General features: G+C 52.5%; 5 protein-coding genes across 5 annotated transcripts; all 5 read right to left on the reverse strand.

The window, feature by feature from the left end:
• Nucleotides 1–315: 315 nt before the first annotated feature.
• On the reverse strand, nucleotides 316–2,211 carry CTRU02_208141 (stress response protein; the record flags this gene model as incomplete). Its single annotated transcript, XM_036733194.1, has 6 exons — nucleotides 316–1,142; nucleotides 1,192–1,372; nucleotides 1,420–1,478; nucleotides 1,526–1,648; nucleotides 1,710–2,072; nucleotides 2,136–2,211. 6 exons carry the CDS (start codon nucleotides 2,209–2,211, stop codon nucleotides 316–318), a joined length of 1,629 nt encoding a protein of 542 aa, XP_036575044.1.
• Nucleotides 2,212–4,443: 2,232 nt separating this feature from the next.
• Nucleotides 4,444–4,737, reverse strand: CTRU02_208142 (hydrophobin precursor; the record flags this gene model as incomplete). Its single annotated transcript, XM_036733192.1, has 1 exon — nucleotides 4,444–4,737. The coding sequence occupies one exon, from the start codon at nucleotides 4,735–4,737 to the stop codon at nucleotides 4,444–4,446; it is 294 nt and encodes a 97-aa protein (XP_036575042.1).
• A 3,805-nt stretch (nucleotides 4,738–8,542) lies between these two features.
• CTRU02_208143 (26s protease regulatory subunit 6a) lies at nucleotides 8,543–10,264 on the reverse strand (the record flags this gene model as incomplete). The annotated part of the gene is made up of 3 exons (XM_070205038.1): nucleotides 8,543–9,420; nucleotides 9,475–9,890; nucleotides 9,951–10,264. 3 exons carry the CDS (start codon nucleotides 10,262–10,264, stop codon nucleotides 8,543–8,545), a joined length of 1,608 nt encoding a protein of 535 aa, XP_070061113.1.
• Nucleotides 10,265–10,931: 667 nt separating this feature from the next.
• On the reverse strand, nucleotides 10,932–11,671 carry CTRU02_208144 (uncharacterized protein; the record flags this gene model as incomplete). The annotated part of the gene is made up of 3 exons (XM_036733190.1): nucleotides 10,932–10,986; nucleotides 11,035–11,199; nucleotides 11,334–11,671. 3 exons carry the CDS (start codon nucleotides 11,669–11,671, stop codon nucleotides 10,932–10,934), a joined length of 558 nt encoding a protein of 185 aa, XP_036575040.1.
• A 974-nt stretch (nucleotides 11,672–12,645) lies between these two features.
• Nucleotides 12,646–16,700, reverse strand: CTRU02_208145 (mitochondrial 54S ribosomal uL10m domain-containing protein; the record flags this gene model as incomplete). The annotated part of the gene is made up of 4 exons (XM_036733189.1): nucleotides 12,646–13,636; nucleotides 14,190–15,303; nucleotides 15,423–16,545; nucleotides 16,599–16,700. The coding sequence occupies 4 exons, from the start codon at nucleotides 16,698–16,700 to the stop codon at nucleotides 12,646–12,648; spliced, it is 3,330 nt and encodes a 1,109-aa protein (XP_036575039.1).
• Between the last annotated feature and the right edge of the window lie 52 nt (nucleotides 16,701–16,752).

Here is a 16,752-nt window from a genome sequence, read left to right on the forward strand (position 1 = left end):
ATAAAACAAAAAAGTCACAAAGGTTAGGGGCAAGTCAACTTGCCAGATTCTTTCTTCATGCTATCGTCCCTATCTGATATTGTACAGTCCCGACCCCAAAAGCAGAAGCGGCACACAAAAGGTTCCATGTGCCTGACTACCGCTGGGTCTTAAAAGGCAAACCCCCTCGAACCGTGCCAAAAACACAAGTGCAAGTTGTCGTACAGAAAACTGGAAACCCAAATTTTTGTCATCCGTCATATGCCTGTGACTTATTAAGCCACGTTCGCCCATTCCATATTATGGGAGGGCAGTATTAAGTGAAGTTGATGCGATTTACAACTCCTGCTTGACCTTTTCCTTGGTCTGGCCAGCCTTCTTCTGGGCGGTATCGGCGCCAATGCCAATCTGGCTGGCAACCCAGTTCCAGGTGTCCTTAACACCCTCCTCGATCTTAGCGAGGAGAGTTCCAGAAGGAGACGATGTGCCGTACTTGAAGTAGGTGTACTGCTTGCGAGCGGCGGCGCGGAGCTCGTCAATGTTGGAGGTCTGAGGAACCTTGACGCCGTAGCTGTCCAGGTAAGACTTGAGCTCACTCTCGCTCCAAGTGTCGAAAAGGTTCGACTTGGCAGAGTCAGTTGCCTGGCTGAGGTAGCTAGTAACAGAGGCATAGCTAGCACCGCCAGCGGAGGAAGCAGAGCTGTAAGCACCCTGGGCAGCGCTCAGAAGCTCGTCACGGGAAGCGTCCTTCTTCTCGGCAGCCTTCTTGGCAGCGGCGTTACCGCTGGAAGAGAGGTAGTTCTTGAGCTTCTCAGTAGAGAAGTCATCAAAGGTCCAGGCATTCCAACCAGAAGCAGCCTTGTGCTGGTTCTTGCGAACAAGAGCACGGAGCTCATCAGTCTTGGAGCCCTGGGGGACAGGAATACCACGTGCGTCAAGGTAGGCCTTGAGACGGCTCTCGGACCAGGTACCGACAGCTTCGTTGAAAGCTTCCTGAGCGGCGAGAGAGGCACGATCGGTAGCCTTAGCAGCGTTCTGGGCGACGTTGGAAGTAGCAGCACCGAAAGCGCTAGAAGCCTTGCCAGCAACGTTGTCGTTGAGGAAGTCAGCACGGTGCTTGCGGATCAGAGCGCGGAGCTCGTTGGCCTTGGTGCCCTGGGGAACTAATGGGGGTTAGCTTTGTTTTTTTGCGGAAGGAGAAGGTGTACATACCAGGAATGCCGTTCTTGTCAGCGAACTCCTTGAGCTGAGACTCGCTCCAGGCGTCAATAACCATATCAGTCAGAGTAGCATAGGCCTGCTGGGCGCTGGTGGAAGCGCTGGCGGCCTGCTCCTGAGCCTTGAGGTAGGCAAGACGGGAGTTGCGGCGGACAGAAGCAATCAACTTATCACGCTGTATACTGTTAGAATAGGTAGTGACAGCAGAGGGGGGATTCTTACGTCAGTGACTTGGGGAGCAGGGAATCCGTGGGTGTCGAGCCACTCCTTGAGATCAGACTCTGCGCTATGTTAGTATAAGTAGCTTCAGAGACATTGCTTAACTTACCAGACCAGTTCTCGTACAGCCAGTTGCCGGGGTAGGAGGCAGTCTCGCCAACCTTCTGAGCGATGTTGTCATAGCTAGAGCGAGCCTTTGAGAGAAGAGTGTCACGCTTGCGAGGTTGAGGAACTGTGGTGATGTCAGTTATTGGGCTTCAAATATCACAGCTCAGGCGGCGGGCAGATCATACCAGGGATGTCATGCTTGTCACAGAAAGCCTTCAGCTGGCTATCAGTCCAAGTATCCAGGATCCAGTCCTTGACGTTGAGGTAAGCGTTCTGGGCCTGGTCGCCGGTCTCGTACCAGGAGTTCTGGACCTGAGAGATCAGGGAGTCCTTGGTAGCCTTAGCAGAAGCCTCGGTCTCAACACCCTTGGCCTTGAGATGCTTCTGCAAGCTTTCGGCATCCCACGAATTGTAGGGAGTGACAACGTAGTTATCCCAGTTCTTCTCGATCAGCTTCTCGAGGTCCTTGCGGTCGGCAGGAGTGGGGTAGGGGACGTCGTGGTCGGAGAGCCAGCGCTCAAGCTCAGTCTGGTGCCACTTGTTGTAGGCTGCAGAGGCACATCATCAGTTCTGTGATCTTTAAAAACAGGTGGATTGTGATGTAGACTTACCAGCCTTGGAGAGCCAGGAACTGGCAACGGCGCCCTGAGCGGCCAGAGCTGCCGCAACGACAGAAATAAAACGCATGATGATAATGATCTGCTATCAGTCTTCCGATGAAGAGGCAGAGGCAACAGAAAGGGGTATCACGAAAATGCCGGAAGAACTGAGTAGAGGGAAAGTCACAAGAAGAGATTATTGTGAACTGGGAGTAGAGGGAAAAAAATGTGGAAAAGTTGCCAAGGGGGAGGTGGTTTTTGTTTTGTTTGACGCGGGGGGGTCCAGCACAGTGACGGTGACGGTGACGGTGGGCAAGTACACTACGTGAGAGTGGAGGGTTGACGACAGGGAGCAAGAGCGGCCCATGGGGGTGATTCAACAATTCACGTCTAACGTCAGGAATACATCACGTCACCATACTGCGTTTGTGGGAAATTGTGGCTGCATTAGGTGCGGCGTCTTGCTGCTCTTGCTCAGTACGTACATAAGAACAACAGCATAGCTACGTACGCACGTAGGTAGGTACCTACCCTTTTTTCCCTCTTTAGGCTTCCTACTGGTGCTCTTACCTTAGTTTACATAAACAAAAGGTGAGAGCAGCCTGTCGTAACCAGCCGCCTAAGGAGATGAGAGGGAGGCAACTGCCTTGTGTGGGAAGGTGAAATAGAGGGAAGGTGCACTAGAGGGGGTTGCTCCTTCCTCCGATCTGATCGCACCTGTAGCTGTGGTGCTTCTGTGTCTCTCATCTGTGTTCGGTGGCACTAGCTGTAGAATGAACAACAACACAAAAAAAAAGTGAAAAAAAACCAGGGCAGGCAGCAAGAACCGGGGAAGTTTTGCGGCTGGTCACGTCAATTCAATGCAATGGCATCGACCGGGAGAGGGCACATGCTACGATGATCTGCTGAAAAAGCGATGCGAGAGCTCCTGCCGTGGCCACTCAGAGAGCTCCCCAGAGCTTGTCGCCGCTGAGCATGACGTAGCTTCCCCCCCTGTTGGTGGGTTATCGCCTCTGGCATGTGCGGTACGTACCCGCTGTCTCGTGCATAGCGTTGAACATTAAGGTTGCAGGTCAGTTTTGAGCTTAGGTGATGAAACCAGTGTATGCTTTGATGGGAAAATTGGGGATGCGGGATGCTAATTGTGTTGTGGCATGGGCTACATGCCATTTTAGAATATTTGCCTAATTATTATTCCACTTACTTCTTTGAAAGCTGAGATAGCTTCGGAATGCCCAAGCTCTCTCTTTCTTTGCTGTTGTTCAAAACTCCATCGCGTGAGAGCCCGTGCGTCACCACTAACTCCCAGTGGCAGCGGGAAGCAACAAGCACCAGTCGCAGCGGCAGCAGCAGCGGCAGCGGCAGCAGCGGCGGCAGCGGCAGCAGCGGCGGCAGCGGCAGCTTCCTTGCCTGTCTCTGAGCGCTCTGGACCATCATACGCCGCAAGGACCAAATGCTCCGGTGATGTCATTTTGAGCTAACAGGGCATTGGCAGACGATCTAGCCATTCATGTCCCGCCACTGCTTGATTTGATGGGACGGACAAGATGAGATTGTGGGGTAAGGCATACGGTGCCAGCTGGCTGTCAGTGCACACAGGCTCACCGATGCTGAAATTCCTCACCTTGACTCTGGCCAGGCCTTTGAGGGCCTGGACCGGTCCATGGCGTCATTGCCCTGCCACTGTTCCTTGGGTTCGCATTCTGACAGTTTTACCCGTTACTACAACTCTTTATGTCGTATCGGATATATCTGACCTCCGAATGAATGTTGGATTAAGACAAGCGGAAGTCAGCGCTGCCGACATGTTGAAAACCGTAATTGTCAAAGATGGATCGTTGGCTCAGAAGTCAGACAAATGATGATAAGAGGACAAGATATTCAGCTGCCTAGTACTGTCAGCCAACAGCCAAACTGCGGAAAGCCGCATATGTTACCAGTCGTAACTGCAGTCGTCCACACGGCATCAGCCACAAAAGGACTCCGGCTGTCTCCAAGAAAAGTTGATTCTCCTATAGAACAGGTTTTATACAAGCCGCATAGCAGCAGCTCACTTTCCAACCAACAAACACATCAAACCCAATCACACCTAAACCCTGAACCCTCCAAAGACATGCCAATCGTTGCCCTTTGATACGAATCAAGTATACAAGTTACACCATCAAAATCATACAGTGATATCCATCAACCATTCATACACATTATCTGTCCCAAAGCTCATGTCCAAGCCTAGACCTAGAGCTTCGACGAGAAGGACATTTAGTCCTGGACACCGGAAGGGGTGTTGCACAGGATACCCTGGTCAAGCTATCATAAATAGTTAGCATCCATTGAGTCTTCTTATAGGCACAAATCGATTAGAACTCACAATGGGCAAGACGCAGCAGCGAGCACGCTGTCCAATGGCCGAGCAGACTGCGCTGAAGTTATCAGCAGAAGTCGGGACCTCAGGAGGGTTGCCGCAGTCGAGGTTGGCAATGCCGAGGACGTCGGTAGCGCAGCACTGGGAAGTTCCGTAGAGGCCGGAGCAAGGGAGGTAGATCTGACGCTCCTCAAGGGGTGCCGAGACGGCGACGCTGGCAAAGAGTGCGGTGATGGCGACGAGGAACTGCATTTTGATCTTTGGAAACTTTTGTAGAGTTTATTGAGAACGATTGAATGTCAAAGAAGGATGATGAACTAGAGCTGGAGCTGTAGATGGTGCTTGAGGTAAAGCTGTTTGGTTGGCGATGGGGCTGATGAGGAGAGGAGATGGAAGTCTCCAACATGAACGGGACATCATCTTATATAGACATTTCAGATTTGCTTGACGACTATAGAAACACAGTCCTGACCTCGACCGTAGTTCGTCTGTCGATGACGAAGTTCTACTCTTCGACTCAACTCTTGGAACAAACAGGACGCGCTCGCGCGCCGCCTCTCGGCTGCCTCCACCTAGCCCTGGACAAGGTAACATCGAAATTAGAGCCGGTAGCCATAATACAGAGCCGGTTATACCTCCAGTCTAGTAGAGTGACGAACTCAGGTCTGTAGATCTCATGCCCTCTACTCTCGACAAGCCGAGACAAGCCCCTCACGCCTCTTCAAGTGGCTACGGCTGTGGTTGGATGAGACGAAATCTATCCATCCTAGTATAATTGCCAAATGTACTAATCAGATCTGTACCTGAATCCAATGGAGTCATTCAACGTCTCCGCATTATAGTCCAATCCATCTGGAGCCCGCTTAGCCGTAGCTTGGCAGACAAACAATCTTCCTCTCCAACCTAATAGGTCCTCTTCACCCGCACGCCGAGGAAAGGGGGGCCCTGTCAACATCTAAGTGGACGAAAAGAGGCAGACTAAGGAAGGAGTAGAGCTAGTGTAGTTGATAGTCACTAGACGCCGTTGGACAAGGATATCGAGACAAGCATATCCGGCATGATTCCCTCGATGAGAAGGGATTGACGTGTTGAGAGTAGGGGGCGTTGAGATGATAGGAGACATCCACGAGGCGGCGTTAAATCAGATCACTAGACATGTTGCAGACAGTATCCGAAGTAAACGCAAGGCAAACTGCATGACACCCTCTTGTAACGACACAGTACGGATTCAAGCCGGGCGCAGAATACAACAAACATGCTCGCGTCTACGTCTATCGCCACCACCCTGAACTCCACAGGCAAGCAGCCCAAAGAAAGCAGTCCATAACTTCTGCAGGTCGCCGGCCACACCGTCCGAGACGGGATACAACTCGCACAAGCTCTCCAGTGCCCAAGTAGCATCGTGACGAAAGGCTCGAACCTCAGAGATGAAATGACAGATGACAAGATATCGGTACCAGAACCCTCAGCGTCCTGGGTCAGAAAAAAAAGGCATGAACCGCGCAAATTGGAACTGACGACAGTGGCAGACGCAGAATGCGACAACACAATCCTTTAAATAAGGGGGAAACAAGGAAAAAAGGGGCGCCGGTCGTCGAAAGTGACCATTCGGGAACGCGGCTGGGCGCGGACAAGCACATCTTTCCCTTGTCTCGCATGGAGCAAAAGAGACTGCGGGTGGTAGCGAGGTCTGGCTAGCCGTCCAGAATAGGACTCCCTGTCTTTCCCGGGGACCGCATACGTCAGGTACGGCCGGTTTTGAAGGAATCCAACGAGCCTCGCAAAATGCATGACGACCTACATCGGGATAATTTGGGTAGTATCGCAGACGAGGGGGGGCAACCGGATGAGTGGTAGAGAGGAGCTGAGCCGCCTTCGAGGGGGAAATGCGATCGTCGCCGCGGTGCTAACACGGGGGTTGCAGTGACAAGCACCGGGTATTTCGAATGCAAGCGCTTTATTCTCCCACTCAGCCGGGCCTCTTTTCTGTTCGCAGCTCACCTGATACTAGAATTATCGAAAGAGAACACCCTTGGAAACTGCAATCCAGTACCAAGTTTCGTACACGCTAGAAGCGGCCCGCGGCAGCGTGCCGGGCATGGCAAAACAACTGAACCTGACATTACCATGATATGATCTTGACAAAACCCAAACATCTCGCACCCCGTCGACATCACACCCTCCAGCCGAAGGGGAAAGGCCCAAGACTATTTTTTTGCTAGTGTACCAGATTGTCAGCGTACAAGCAGCGACGTCTCGAAGTGTAGTTGGCCCGACGTACGTCTACCCCCCCTTGGCAACGACGTCGAAAAGCGGGGGTATATGTGCCGTTCCCCTGCATCTTAAATGCCGGCACCCACCGTTCCTAGAACTGGTCTGCGGGCCTTGATATTCTGGAAGCGAAGGGGGGAGGGGGAGGGGGGAAGACAGGGCGTCATCACACACCTAGACATACAGAATTTTGGAGAAATCTCCTAGTTGTCGATGATCTCCTCGTGTCCCCAAGCATGGAGTAGTGGCTGGGTGGCTCAGTCGACTGATCAGCAACGCCACGATGTTCCAGTCGAGCACTCTTGCGCGGTGTGCTCTAGCTAACGGTGATGTTGCACATCTTCTCCTCGTAGGTATCTCGGCAAAAGTGTAGTGATTCCAATAATAGAAGAAACGTTGTAAGTTGTTCGGACAAATCTGATGAAATGAGGATGGCAATTTCATACGACCGTCGTCAACGTCCAGCTCTACCAGGAACATGCATGACCACAACGATCTCCTGCGCAGAAAAGCTGGCCAAACCACCGCTGCCACACCTCCATATGGAAGACGCAAGCCGGGAGGAGAGCGGCAAATGGGGCCGCCAGGCAGTCAAGATCGGGGGCCGAATGTCTCAGGTGTAGGGCTTACCGTGACATCCGCAGCGAGGTGGGTGTTGGAGGAAACACAAGTAAGCTTCTTTTTTACCACTTTCCCTTGATTCTCGAAAAATTGCCGAACGGGGGATGCCGTGATCGCGTCATCGTCGCCCTGGCCTTGGTCCAGACCACCGGTAACCATACCCTCAGTCGTTGCAACAGCAGGCCATAGTGCACTCAAAACCACATAAGGCAGCCTATTAGAGATTTTGGCGTTTTCCACAAGTGAATAGCTTGCTCGCTGGCCAAATATCCAAGCGGGTTAGGTCGAGCAACCTTCGTGCAACTGCCATACTATCCCACCTCACACGATGTCACCTGCACTGCTTGCCTAACGCCACATTTCAAGACAATTTAACCGCCAAAGACTTTCTCAACGGAAAAGTAGCCATAGAGAAAGTCGAAATGAAGAACAAAATAAGACACGCGAGGCGCTAGGGGTTGACTGCCAACTTAGGGACCCCTGTCACCAAGATCGTCTGAACGTGACGCCAACTTGGGCAGGGATCAGCCACCAAAATCAAGGTTGATGGCCAAGGTTGTGTTTTTCGCGCCCCAGTGAGGCTTCGAAGACGACGCCCGTACCGACTAGCATAATTAACGCCACAGATTATAGGTTGTAAAGGCACTGCCGCTTAGATATGCGTTGACTGCCATTGACCGCTTCGATTGGCTCCTTCGCACCGGTTGGGGTCGTGATTATCGACAGGGACTATTGACGAGTACGTAACGATGCGGCGTCAGGATATGTGTTGTCACTAGCCATTGTTGCAGACCAAGCCACGATTGAGTCTGAGTGGCATACAGCCCAGCCGTGTTATCACCGCGAGAACGTCCAGGCGGTCTCTTAGCCTTCCGCAAGGGATTTACATCAGCTCGACGAGGTATCTAGCCACATAGACGGGAGACCGGCGTTGCCCCTAACCTATCATCTGTATTACCTCAATTTGAGGGCAACGGGGGCTTTGCCGATGCGTAAGCTTGCCTGGCTAGTCCTCAAGCTCAGTAATCAAATTCTGATAGAGTTAACCCTCTGTATCATGGTTAGCAGGCAAAGATTTACACCCGATAACGGTGCTATTGCCACTTGCGAGAGGCCTCACCCAGCCAAAGTCACCAGGCTGCAGGCAACATTCCACAACACAAAATCACAGGTTCGAATGATAGTGGGCTCGCCAACCCTGCTTTCCATTCCTATAGGGCCGCATGAGTGTCCGTGGTAATCGTACAATGTTGTCTATCGCATTCGAATCCTCTATGCCCCAATCCCGCCAGAAGCAACAACCCCAGGTACCCAGCGACATCCAGAATTTGGATGGATTAAGCGTAGAAGTTGACCGTCTAACCCATGTCAGTAAAGGGGAGACCCAGTCGAGAAAAGCAAAACTTACGTCCTTCTTCTTGGCCTGCACCTCGGCAATGGCATCCACGTAGTGCTCATGGCTGATCTTGTTCTTACCCATCCGCAAAGCAATCATGCCAGCCTCTACACAGACAGCCTTGAGCATGGCACCTCCAAACTCGTCCGTGCTGCGAGCCAACTCGCCCCAGTTGACGGCGGGATCGACCTTCATCTTGCGGGAATGAATCTTGAGAATCTGAGCGCGGGCCTCTTCGTTCGGCAGAGGGAACTCGATCTTGCGATCGAGACGACCTGAACGGAGCAAGGCGGGATCCAGAACGTCGACTCTGTTTGTGGCAGCCAGCACCTTGATGCGGTCATCTGATGCGAAACCGTCCAGCTGATTGAGGAGTTCCAACATGGTTCGTTGCACTTCTCTGTCACCACTCTTTTCGCTGTCGAAACGCTTGGTACCAACGGCATCCAACTCGTCAATGAAGATGATCGCGGGGGCCTTCTCCTTGGCGAGGGCAAAACAGTCTCGCACGAGCTTAGCACCGTCACCGATGAACATCTGAACCAGTTGGGGACCGGCGAGCTTGAGGAAGGTGGCATCGGTTTGCGCTGCGCAGGCTCTGGCTAGGAGGGTCTTGCCGGTTCCTGGAGGGCCGTACATCAGAGCACCTGGGAGAAGTCAGTACCTTGTTACCAATAGAAATTGACATCAAAGAAACATACCCTTTGGCGCCTTGATACCAATCTTCTTGAACCGTTCGGCCTCCTTCATGGGCCAGACGATGGCCTCGACCAGCTCCTCAATCTGCTTGTCCAAACCACCGACGTCGGTGTACTTCTCCGTAGGCTTCTCGTCCACCTCCATAGCTTTCACTCTGCTGTCATACTCGGCAGGCAGGGTGTCTAGGATAAGGTATGAATCCTTGTTGACTCCAATAAGGTCACCAGGCTTCAGAGTGGTAGGGTCGACAAGACCAATCAACGGAAGGAAGATGGTTTGCCTCGTGGAGGTCTTGATGACGGCGGACTTGCCCACACGGGTCGCATCCAAGTCGATGTTGGCGCCCTCCTCCGATGATTCGGCGGTAGGGTCGAGATCGAGAAGTTCGACGACGTTGCCGACAAGGTAGGGTAATTGCCTCGAAGGTGGAGCAAGTCAGTCACTCGTTTCGTCATCACGAACCAGTGGAGGGGCATACCGGTTGTTAGCAATCTTATCGAGATTCTCCTTAATCTTCTCCCCCATCGTAGCCTTCTCGTGCGTCAGCCGTTGCAATTCGCTGCGCATAATTCTGGAGTCGTTTTCGAGGAGACGTTTGCGGGTTTGGATGTCCTGGGTGCTGAGGTTCAAGATCTCGTCGTCCAGAATATCGTCCTCCTCCTCTGCGTCCTTCATGTCGGCATCGGCATCGCCTGTAGGCTTCTTCTTGTCCTTGTCCTTGTCGCCCTCGTCTCTCTTCTTGTCGTTCTGATCCTGACGATCAAGGTCGTCGAGCTCTTCGAGGGTCGACATGGTGGCGGCGGGGTGTGGAGTTTGGAGGGTATTAAAGTGGTAGTTGAATTTTCAAAAAGGAAAGACCGCCGTTAATATCGTCAATGCGTCGGGTATGATGGCGATGGGTGTGGGAGAGCACCGTTGTTTGTTGTGAAGTGGGTTGTGTGTTGAGGCGGAAAGGGACAGACAGCTTCGGAGCTGCGTAGGTAGTGAGGCTCGAGCTACTCAAGGCAAGCAACAGTCGCGTAATCAGCCTGGTGTTGCCCTGTGCGTCGTCCAGTGGCCAGGCCGGAAAGCGCTAGGAGGATAGTCCGACCGGATCCGGTCACAGTGTATAGTGCGTCTTACGTACGGTCATGAGCACTGTACAAGCATTCCAAGGCTGTGAGCTGGGCAACAGAAACAAGATACACATATGTGAATGGGCACAAGATATCTATTCCAACACTTCTATTGAACTTCTAACAAGGTTAACGTATAAGCTCATTTCTGAACTAGTCTCTCATCACCGTTTATCATCAAGTAAACTCAGCCATTGCAGTGACACTTCCTAACCTTCACGCTGAATCAGACTCAAAAGGGTCACTCATACATCTCCAACCGATTAAAAGGGTATATGATATGCACAACAACAGTCATTACACCGCATACTGGCCATCTTACAATACGCAAAACGGCAGTCAGATCATTCGTCATCCAGAATCCTGCTGGCCAGAGCCCCGATGATGGGTACCTCGAATCTGCGACCTGTTAGTGCACGTCCCTGTTTGGGTAGTTCACCACCTTACCTGTCCAGTGTATCTGCATCTTGATACGCCCTCAGCGCCAGCCAAACCATCGCCAAGATATCGCCAATGAAGAAGAGCCAGCTGAGAAACTTGGACCAAGAGAGGAAGACCAAATGGAAAATCATAACCGCTGTAAAGAGTAAAGATGACTGCCACGCATGGAACCTGTTTACCCCTGTCAGTAATCTAAACTATACCGTATATTGCGGGGCATCTTGAGTGTTCCCGCGGCATCGACGCCATCATCAGGTCGGCGTTAGAGCGCCCAGCAGCCTTGCCCATGTCTCATGTCCACGTACCTCACATAATCACTGTTCCGTTCTCCAATTAACAACAGGATGGCGCCCAGCGGTGGGAAAGCCAGATAAGCCAAGGCCGCCTCATAATCCAGTCGGATTCCCAAACTCGTGTCGAACTCGCTCACGCCCTCCCTGTGTGCATCCGCCGTTGGGAAAGAGCCCGGTAGATTCGGTTGCCAACCACGCTGGGGCTGTGGATGCTGCAGCGGAGGTGGTGAGGGTTGGTTGTATGGAGAGAATGGTCTTCGAAAGTCGGCCGACGCGCGCGGCGATGCGAGAGGAGGGGAAAGAGCTCTTTCGCGCTCTGGCGGAGAGGACTGGTAGGGAGCGAAGTCCATGGTGATTCTCGGCTTCGAAGCGTTTCAATCGGATGATAGTTGTGCTAAGGGTCGCTCGAAGAGTTTCGGCTTGGGAAAAGGAACGGACGTCGAGAATGCGACGGGTCGTTGCAGGCTGTTTGTTGCTGATGGGGATTGTGTATTGTCGAGGAATGCGTCGAGAGGTACGTCAGCTGGTCGATTTGGAGAGCTCAGAAACGCGCAATCGCATAGTGTCAGGTACGTAGTGACCCCCCCAAGTTGGCACCCTCCTTCCACTGGAGCTTTGTGCTTCAAGCTTAATTAGGGGTCTTTTTCCGGTCCGACGGCGCGATCATGCAGGTCACCTGCAATGGCCATGTTAGTGGCTCCCGCCCCGCATCAGCCATTCATATCCGGCCATCCATCAACAATGTCACCACATATACTTACTGGTTGAATGTGCATTTAATTATACATTAAGCCAGACTTTGTATACATATATGATTATTAACTTCAGGTAGAAAAAAGCTTTGAAGTGACTGTGCAATATAGCTTACCAAAGAATTGATCTCAATTCTGGTACTCCTAACATGGTGGATTCTCACCCTTTACATAACACATAGCTGCCCCAGGTTTGCATATGCTCAAGGAAATCACGTTTATGCTTAGAAAGGGGAAACTATGAGACTAATTCATGCCATAGTGGCCGCTTAATCGTGGACTCAGCTTCCCTTTTCAGCAGGACGCTTCAGAATGCAACTAGCAATCAATCTGCTGCTGTACCAACAAAAGTACAGAATTAGTTTACAACCGCTTCAGAAACGTACAAAGGCGTTCTCACTCAAACTCTAGTGTATAGTAGACATCCAATCAAGCCGCTCTCACTTTGAGTCCCCATAGGCTCAAATGCCACTCACCATGCACACAACATGCCATGAATAAACTCTATAGTAGAGATCTTTTGTCTCTTGATAATACAGACTTGTACAGCACTATCATACAATACCACCTCCTTACTCGCTCTTCTTCTCTCCCTCACCCTCCTTGCCCTCATCCTCCAACATAGTTTTCCGTCCCTCCAGCGTCAGCCACAAGCTCTTGCTGCCAGCCTCCAAAGCACTGGTAAGACCCAGACCGGCGTTCTGGAGCAGGTGCACGAGCTGCGCCCTGAGGCCGTCAATACCACCCTCGATACCACCAACCCACTTGACGCCCTCAACGTCGAACACGTCGCCCTCGATGCGCCCACCGACGAGCAGCAGCTTTTGCAGACCGGCCTGGCACAGGGGGTCGTAGTAGCTCGGATTCTTCTTTCTTGTCGGCGCAGGGAACTTGGGCCCGCTCGGGGATAGAACCTTCAGCGCGGCAGCCAGGTGCGCGGGAGAGACGGCGGGGAATACGAGCGCGGCAGTAGGTCCGCACAGCAACGGCGAGATCTGGGCGTAGGCGGAGTCCTCGGGTACCTCGAGGTTCTTCATGGCCTCGTAGGCCGCCATACTCAGATCGTGCACAAGGGGTCCCTTGGGGCCCGTGGGCGTGTTGGGGTTCGCCTTGGCGACCTCGGGGTTGTAGAACTCGGCCAGCTTTAGAGCGACGTTGAACATTCGCGTGCGCAGGACCTGAAGGTGAACCTCGCGGCCCGACAGAGGCGAGCCCTCGGGGGTGGCGGCTTCGAGAGCGGTATTCAGCTCACGGCGGACGGCGGACCACTCGTCTGCGGTCAAGTTGCTGTGTTGGAAGAACAGGACCAGGGGCGTCGTTCGCAGGAGGGAGGTGTAGGTTCGGATAAGCTGCGACTTGCGCGTCTCAGGGGGGCGAGCGGAAGGGGGCTTCGTTACGGGGACGTAATCGGCCGGCATGCGAGAGAGAGAGCTACCCGCGGGAGCAGCAGAGGGTGCCGCGAGGTAAGGCGTCGACGTGCTGAGATATCGTGTGATCGGGGTCGATGGGGTCGCCAGCCTGCGCAGGGCGCGCGCGGCCTGTTGTGGTAACCTGGGCGGCATTCTGAAACAATAGATTAGTTAGAGTATCCAGAAGAGTCTTTTAGGGTATCGTACGTGTTTGTTAAGCAGGAGATGCCTGTCCTGCCGCTTAATATGGTGGTGATGGAAAAAGTTGATGGAGCTCCTAAGCTTCACCATCAATCGGACAAATTTCTGGTGGTCCGTGCGTCGACAACGCCGCTGGTTCTGATTGGCCAATCAGACGCGACCGTTTGACGATCCTCCATTTCAGCCGACGACGCCAGGTCGTCACATTTACACACTGAGGAACCACTGACATGATGAAGATGAAAAGAAATAAAGAAGAAGAAAAAATCAAAGCCTATTCAGCTGGGTCTATTGTACACTTTTTCCCGAGACCTTCCTTCACTTTTGCCGACTTGCAAAACTCGAGAAAGCAATATCCACGACTTTCCATTGTGTGGGTAACCCCAAGAATTGCAAAGTTACCAAACCAATCCAACCCGTTTTGCCGCGGGGTATATCTCGTCCAAGAAAAATGAGAAGCTGGAGCTATTCATTTATCGCCGGGCTTTTCATTAAACGATTCATACAATTCCTTCATGTACCCAGGCGAGTTCTGGGCCGCGATGAATGTTCCGATCGTCAGAAATATCTGTCCCTCCTCCGCTGTCAAGTTCTTCGTCCAGTCGAAACCGCCCTTTGATTTTATCAGATTGCTAAGCAGTTCCGGAGTCACTGGTCCCTTCTTTGTAATTCTGCCCATGACCCGATCGCAGATGCTGTAGAACCGCATAACATCCTCTTTTGTAATGCCATTCCACTGCATCCAGGATGTCTCGATAGCACGGCATTCTTCCCAGGGGAAGCTTCCCATAATGTTGTAATGCTTCGCGAGGCGCGGCCCAAGAAACCTAGGGGCGTCGAAAGGGTGCTTGAGGCCATGCTTCATGAGGCGGTTGATCCAGAGACCCACGAGGCGACGTGTTTCTGAACCCACAGGCAACTTCTTGTTTTGTTCGCTGATCTTGCCCATGATGACGCTGTGCTCACTCTCAGTCATCCATATGTTTTCATAAAGCTTAACTTCCTCCTTGTCGTCCGTGACACCGATGGTGAATTCGTGTGCGTATGGGTTCGGCTCATGATAGAGGTATTGCCGGTGGACGCCTAGGCCTTGGATCGCCGCCAAGGCCTCGCCCAGAGCCTTACTCGTCATTGACATGAATTCTCCAGCGTGCTTTTCAAAGGAATCGTTCTTTAGCTTCGCCAGTTGGCCGGGGATCTTGTACTTTGGGAAATGTTCCGCAAAATACTCCTTTATGTATTCGCCCCAACGGTACGCAACGAGATCGCGACAGGTAATGAGGCCCTTCTGAGCCCTAGGCGACCAGTGAGGTGCCATGTCATGAAGCTGTCTTGAGCCAACACACGAGGCGTGTCGCGTCTTTACAAACACGTCGAAGGGGAGAACCAAGTGCTCGAAACCGAACCTGAGGCAGGCAAGATCAATGACGAAAACATCTCGTTTCGGGTTACTGCCTTTGAGTCGACAGCTGAGGATGGGTTGCGGCCAAAACATGGGGTCCTTTCCCTTTGACACTTGAAGGTCATCGGTCTCGCGGCACGCATCGCTCGAGGTTGAGGTAATCCAATCTCCGGCATTCCGAATGAAGACGTCCATCTCAACAAGAGCATCGCAATGGGCTTTCCATTATGTTAGCAAAAGCAACATGTAAAAATAAAGTAGAAACGCGATGAAGATGACGATGGATTGAGACAACCATTTCAGTTGTGCTGGGCAAGGAGTGAGGGATGTGACTTACGCCCAAGTACCAACTCAATTATGTGTTGAAGGTGGTAGTATAGATTGTCGCCCGAATCACCGGCCAGGAGCCTTCGGACCATACCGGCCTTGTGCTTCATAAGAAAAGTGCCACGCTCATCAAACACTGGTCGGCCAACCCAGGGGCCCATACCCCAGGCAGCAGGTGAGATGTAAGTGCGAACGGGGTCGTCAGCAGGACCTTCTTCGCTTTCCGACTCTGTGGCAACATCCGAGACAAAGCTCGAGTATGTCGCAATCTGATACTTTGCCACTATGGTGAAAAGCATGTACACTGCTCGAAGGAAATGTTTACGCCGCTGGCAGTCTTGATAATGGTTCTCCGGCCAGTCAGCGGCTTGACATTCCTTGGAGCAGTAAATACGTTTTATGTAAGGGAACCACTTGACGTAGCAGCCTGAGCAGTGGGACATCTTGTTGTTAGGAGGCTCGCCGCGGCCCTTGCCGCAGTGACTACATTTGTCGAGTTCGAGTGCCTGACGTATTGAATTCGACTTGGCGGCAGCCTTTCGTGAGGGGATGTCAGCATCTTTATCACGTCTTCCTTTGTAGATCCACCGAGCATATCGTAGCCAAGCTTGCTTGTTGTATGACTTGGTCGAGGCGTCCGAGGTCGAGGTAGGATAAGAGCCCGGAACGCGATAGTATTCGGAAAAGTCAATACTGGGGTCTGGACCAACTGTGACGGCGCCTGACGTGGCGAGTTGCCCCAGGAGCTGAGTGAAAGTGCACCGGATGCTCAGGTCGGAGCGATCCCAGAGTGAAAAGGCAAACCGTGCGAGCCACCAGTAGTCATGGGCGTTGGGGTCAGATGAGGTCTGGACTACGCGCTCAAGAGACGAGTTGGCATAGGGCCAAATTGCCAGTACGACCCGACGGTCGTGGGCGGCGTGCGCCTGTGGCAGCCTAGGGGTGAAACCGCAATCATCTTGCTCAGGAGAGGGGAGTGCGGCGAAGAGACGGTTGAGAGGGTCGCCAGGCATGCAGTCATAGCGTTTCGAGCGGTCGAGATACCCAGGGAGATTCTCCTGGAAAAGGTGGTAGTCGATCTCGCGAAGGTCTTTGCGGGCTTCTTCGTCGAGCTTAAACCCCCTTCTTTTGCGCTGAGGTTATGGTCAGTGCAGGTCAACATCAGAATGAGAACACTGGGAGTTACATTGTATCCGGCCACATCGATTAAACGCATGAGGTGGTGATAGTCTCCCAAGGGGAAAACCGAAGGTGTCGGCGTTGGGTACAGGCCCTTTCCCTCAGACATTGTTGCGGTATCTGGTGATGCTGGTGAGGTAGTCAGGCTCTGGTTATTCGCT

Source organism: Colletotrichum truncatum (assembly GCF_014235925.2).
Source record: "Colletotrichum truncatum strain CMES1059 chromosome Unknown Contig_0005, whole genome shotgun sequence".
Lineage (NCBI taxonomy): Eukaryota > Fungi > Ascomycota > Sordariomycetes > Glomerellales > Glomerellaceae > Colletotrichum > Colletotrichum truncatum.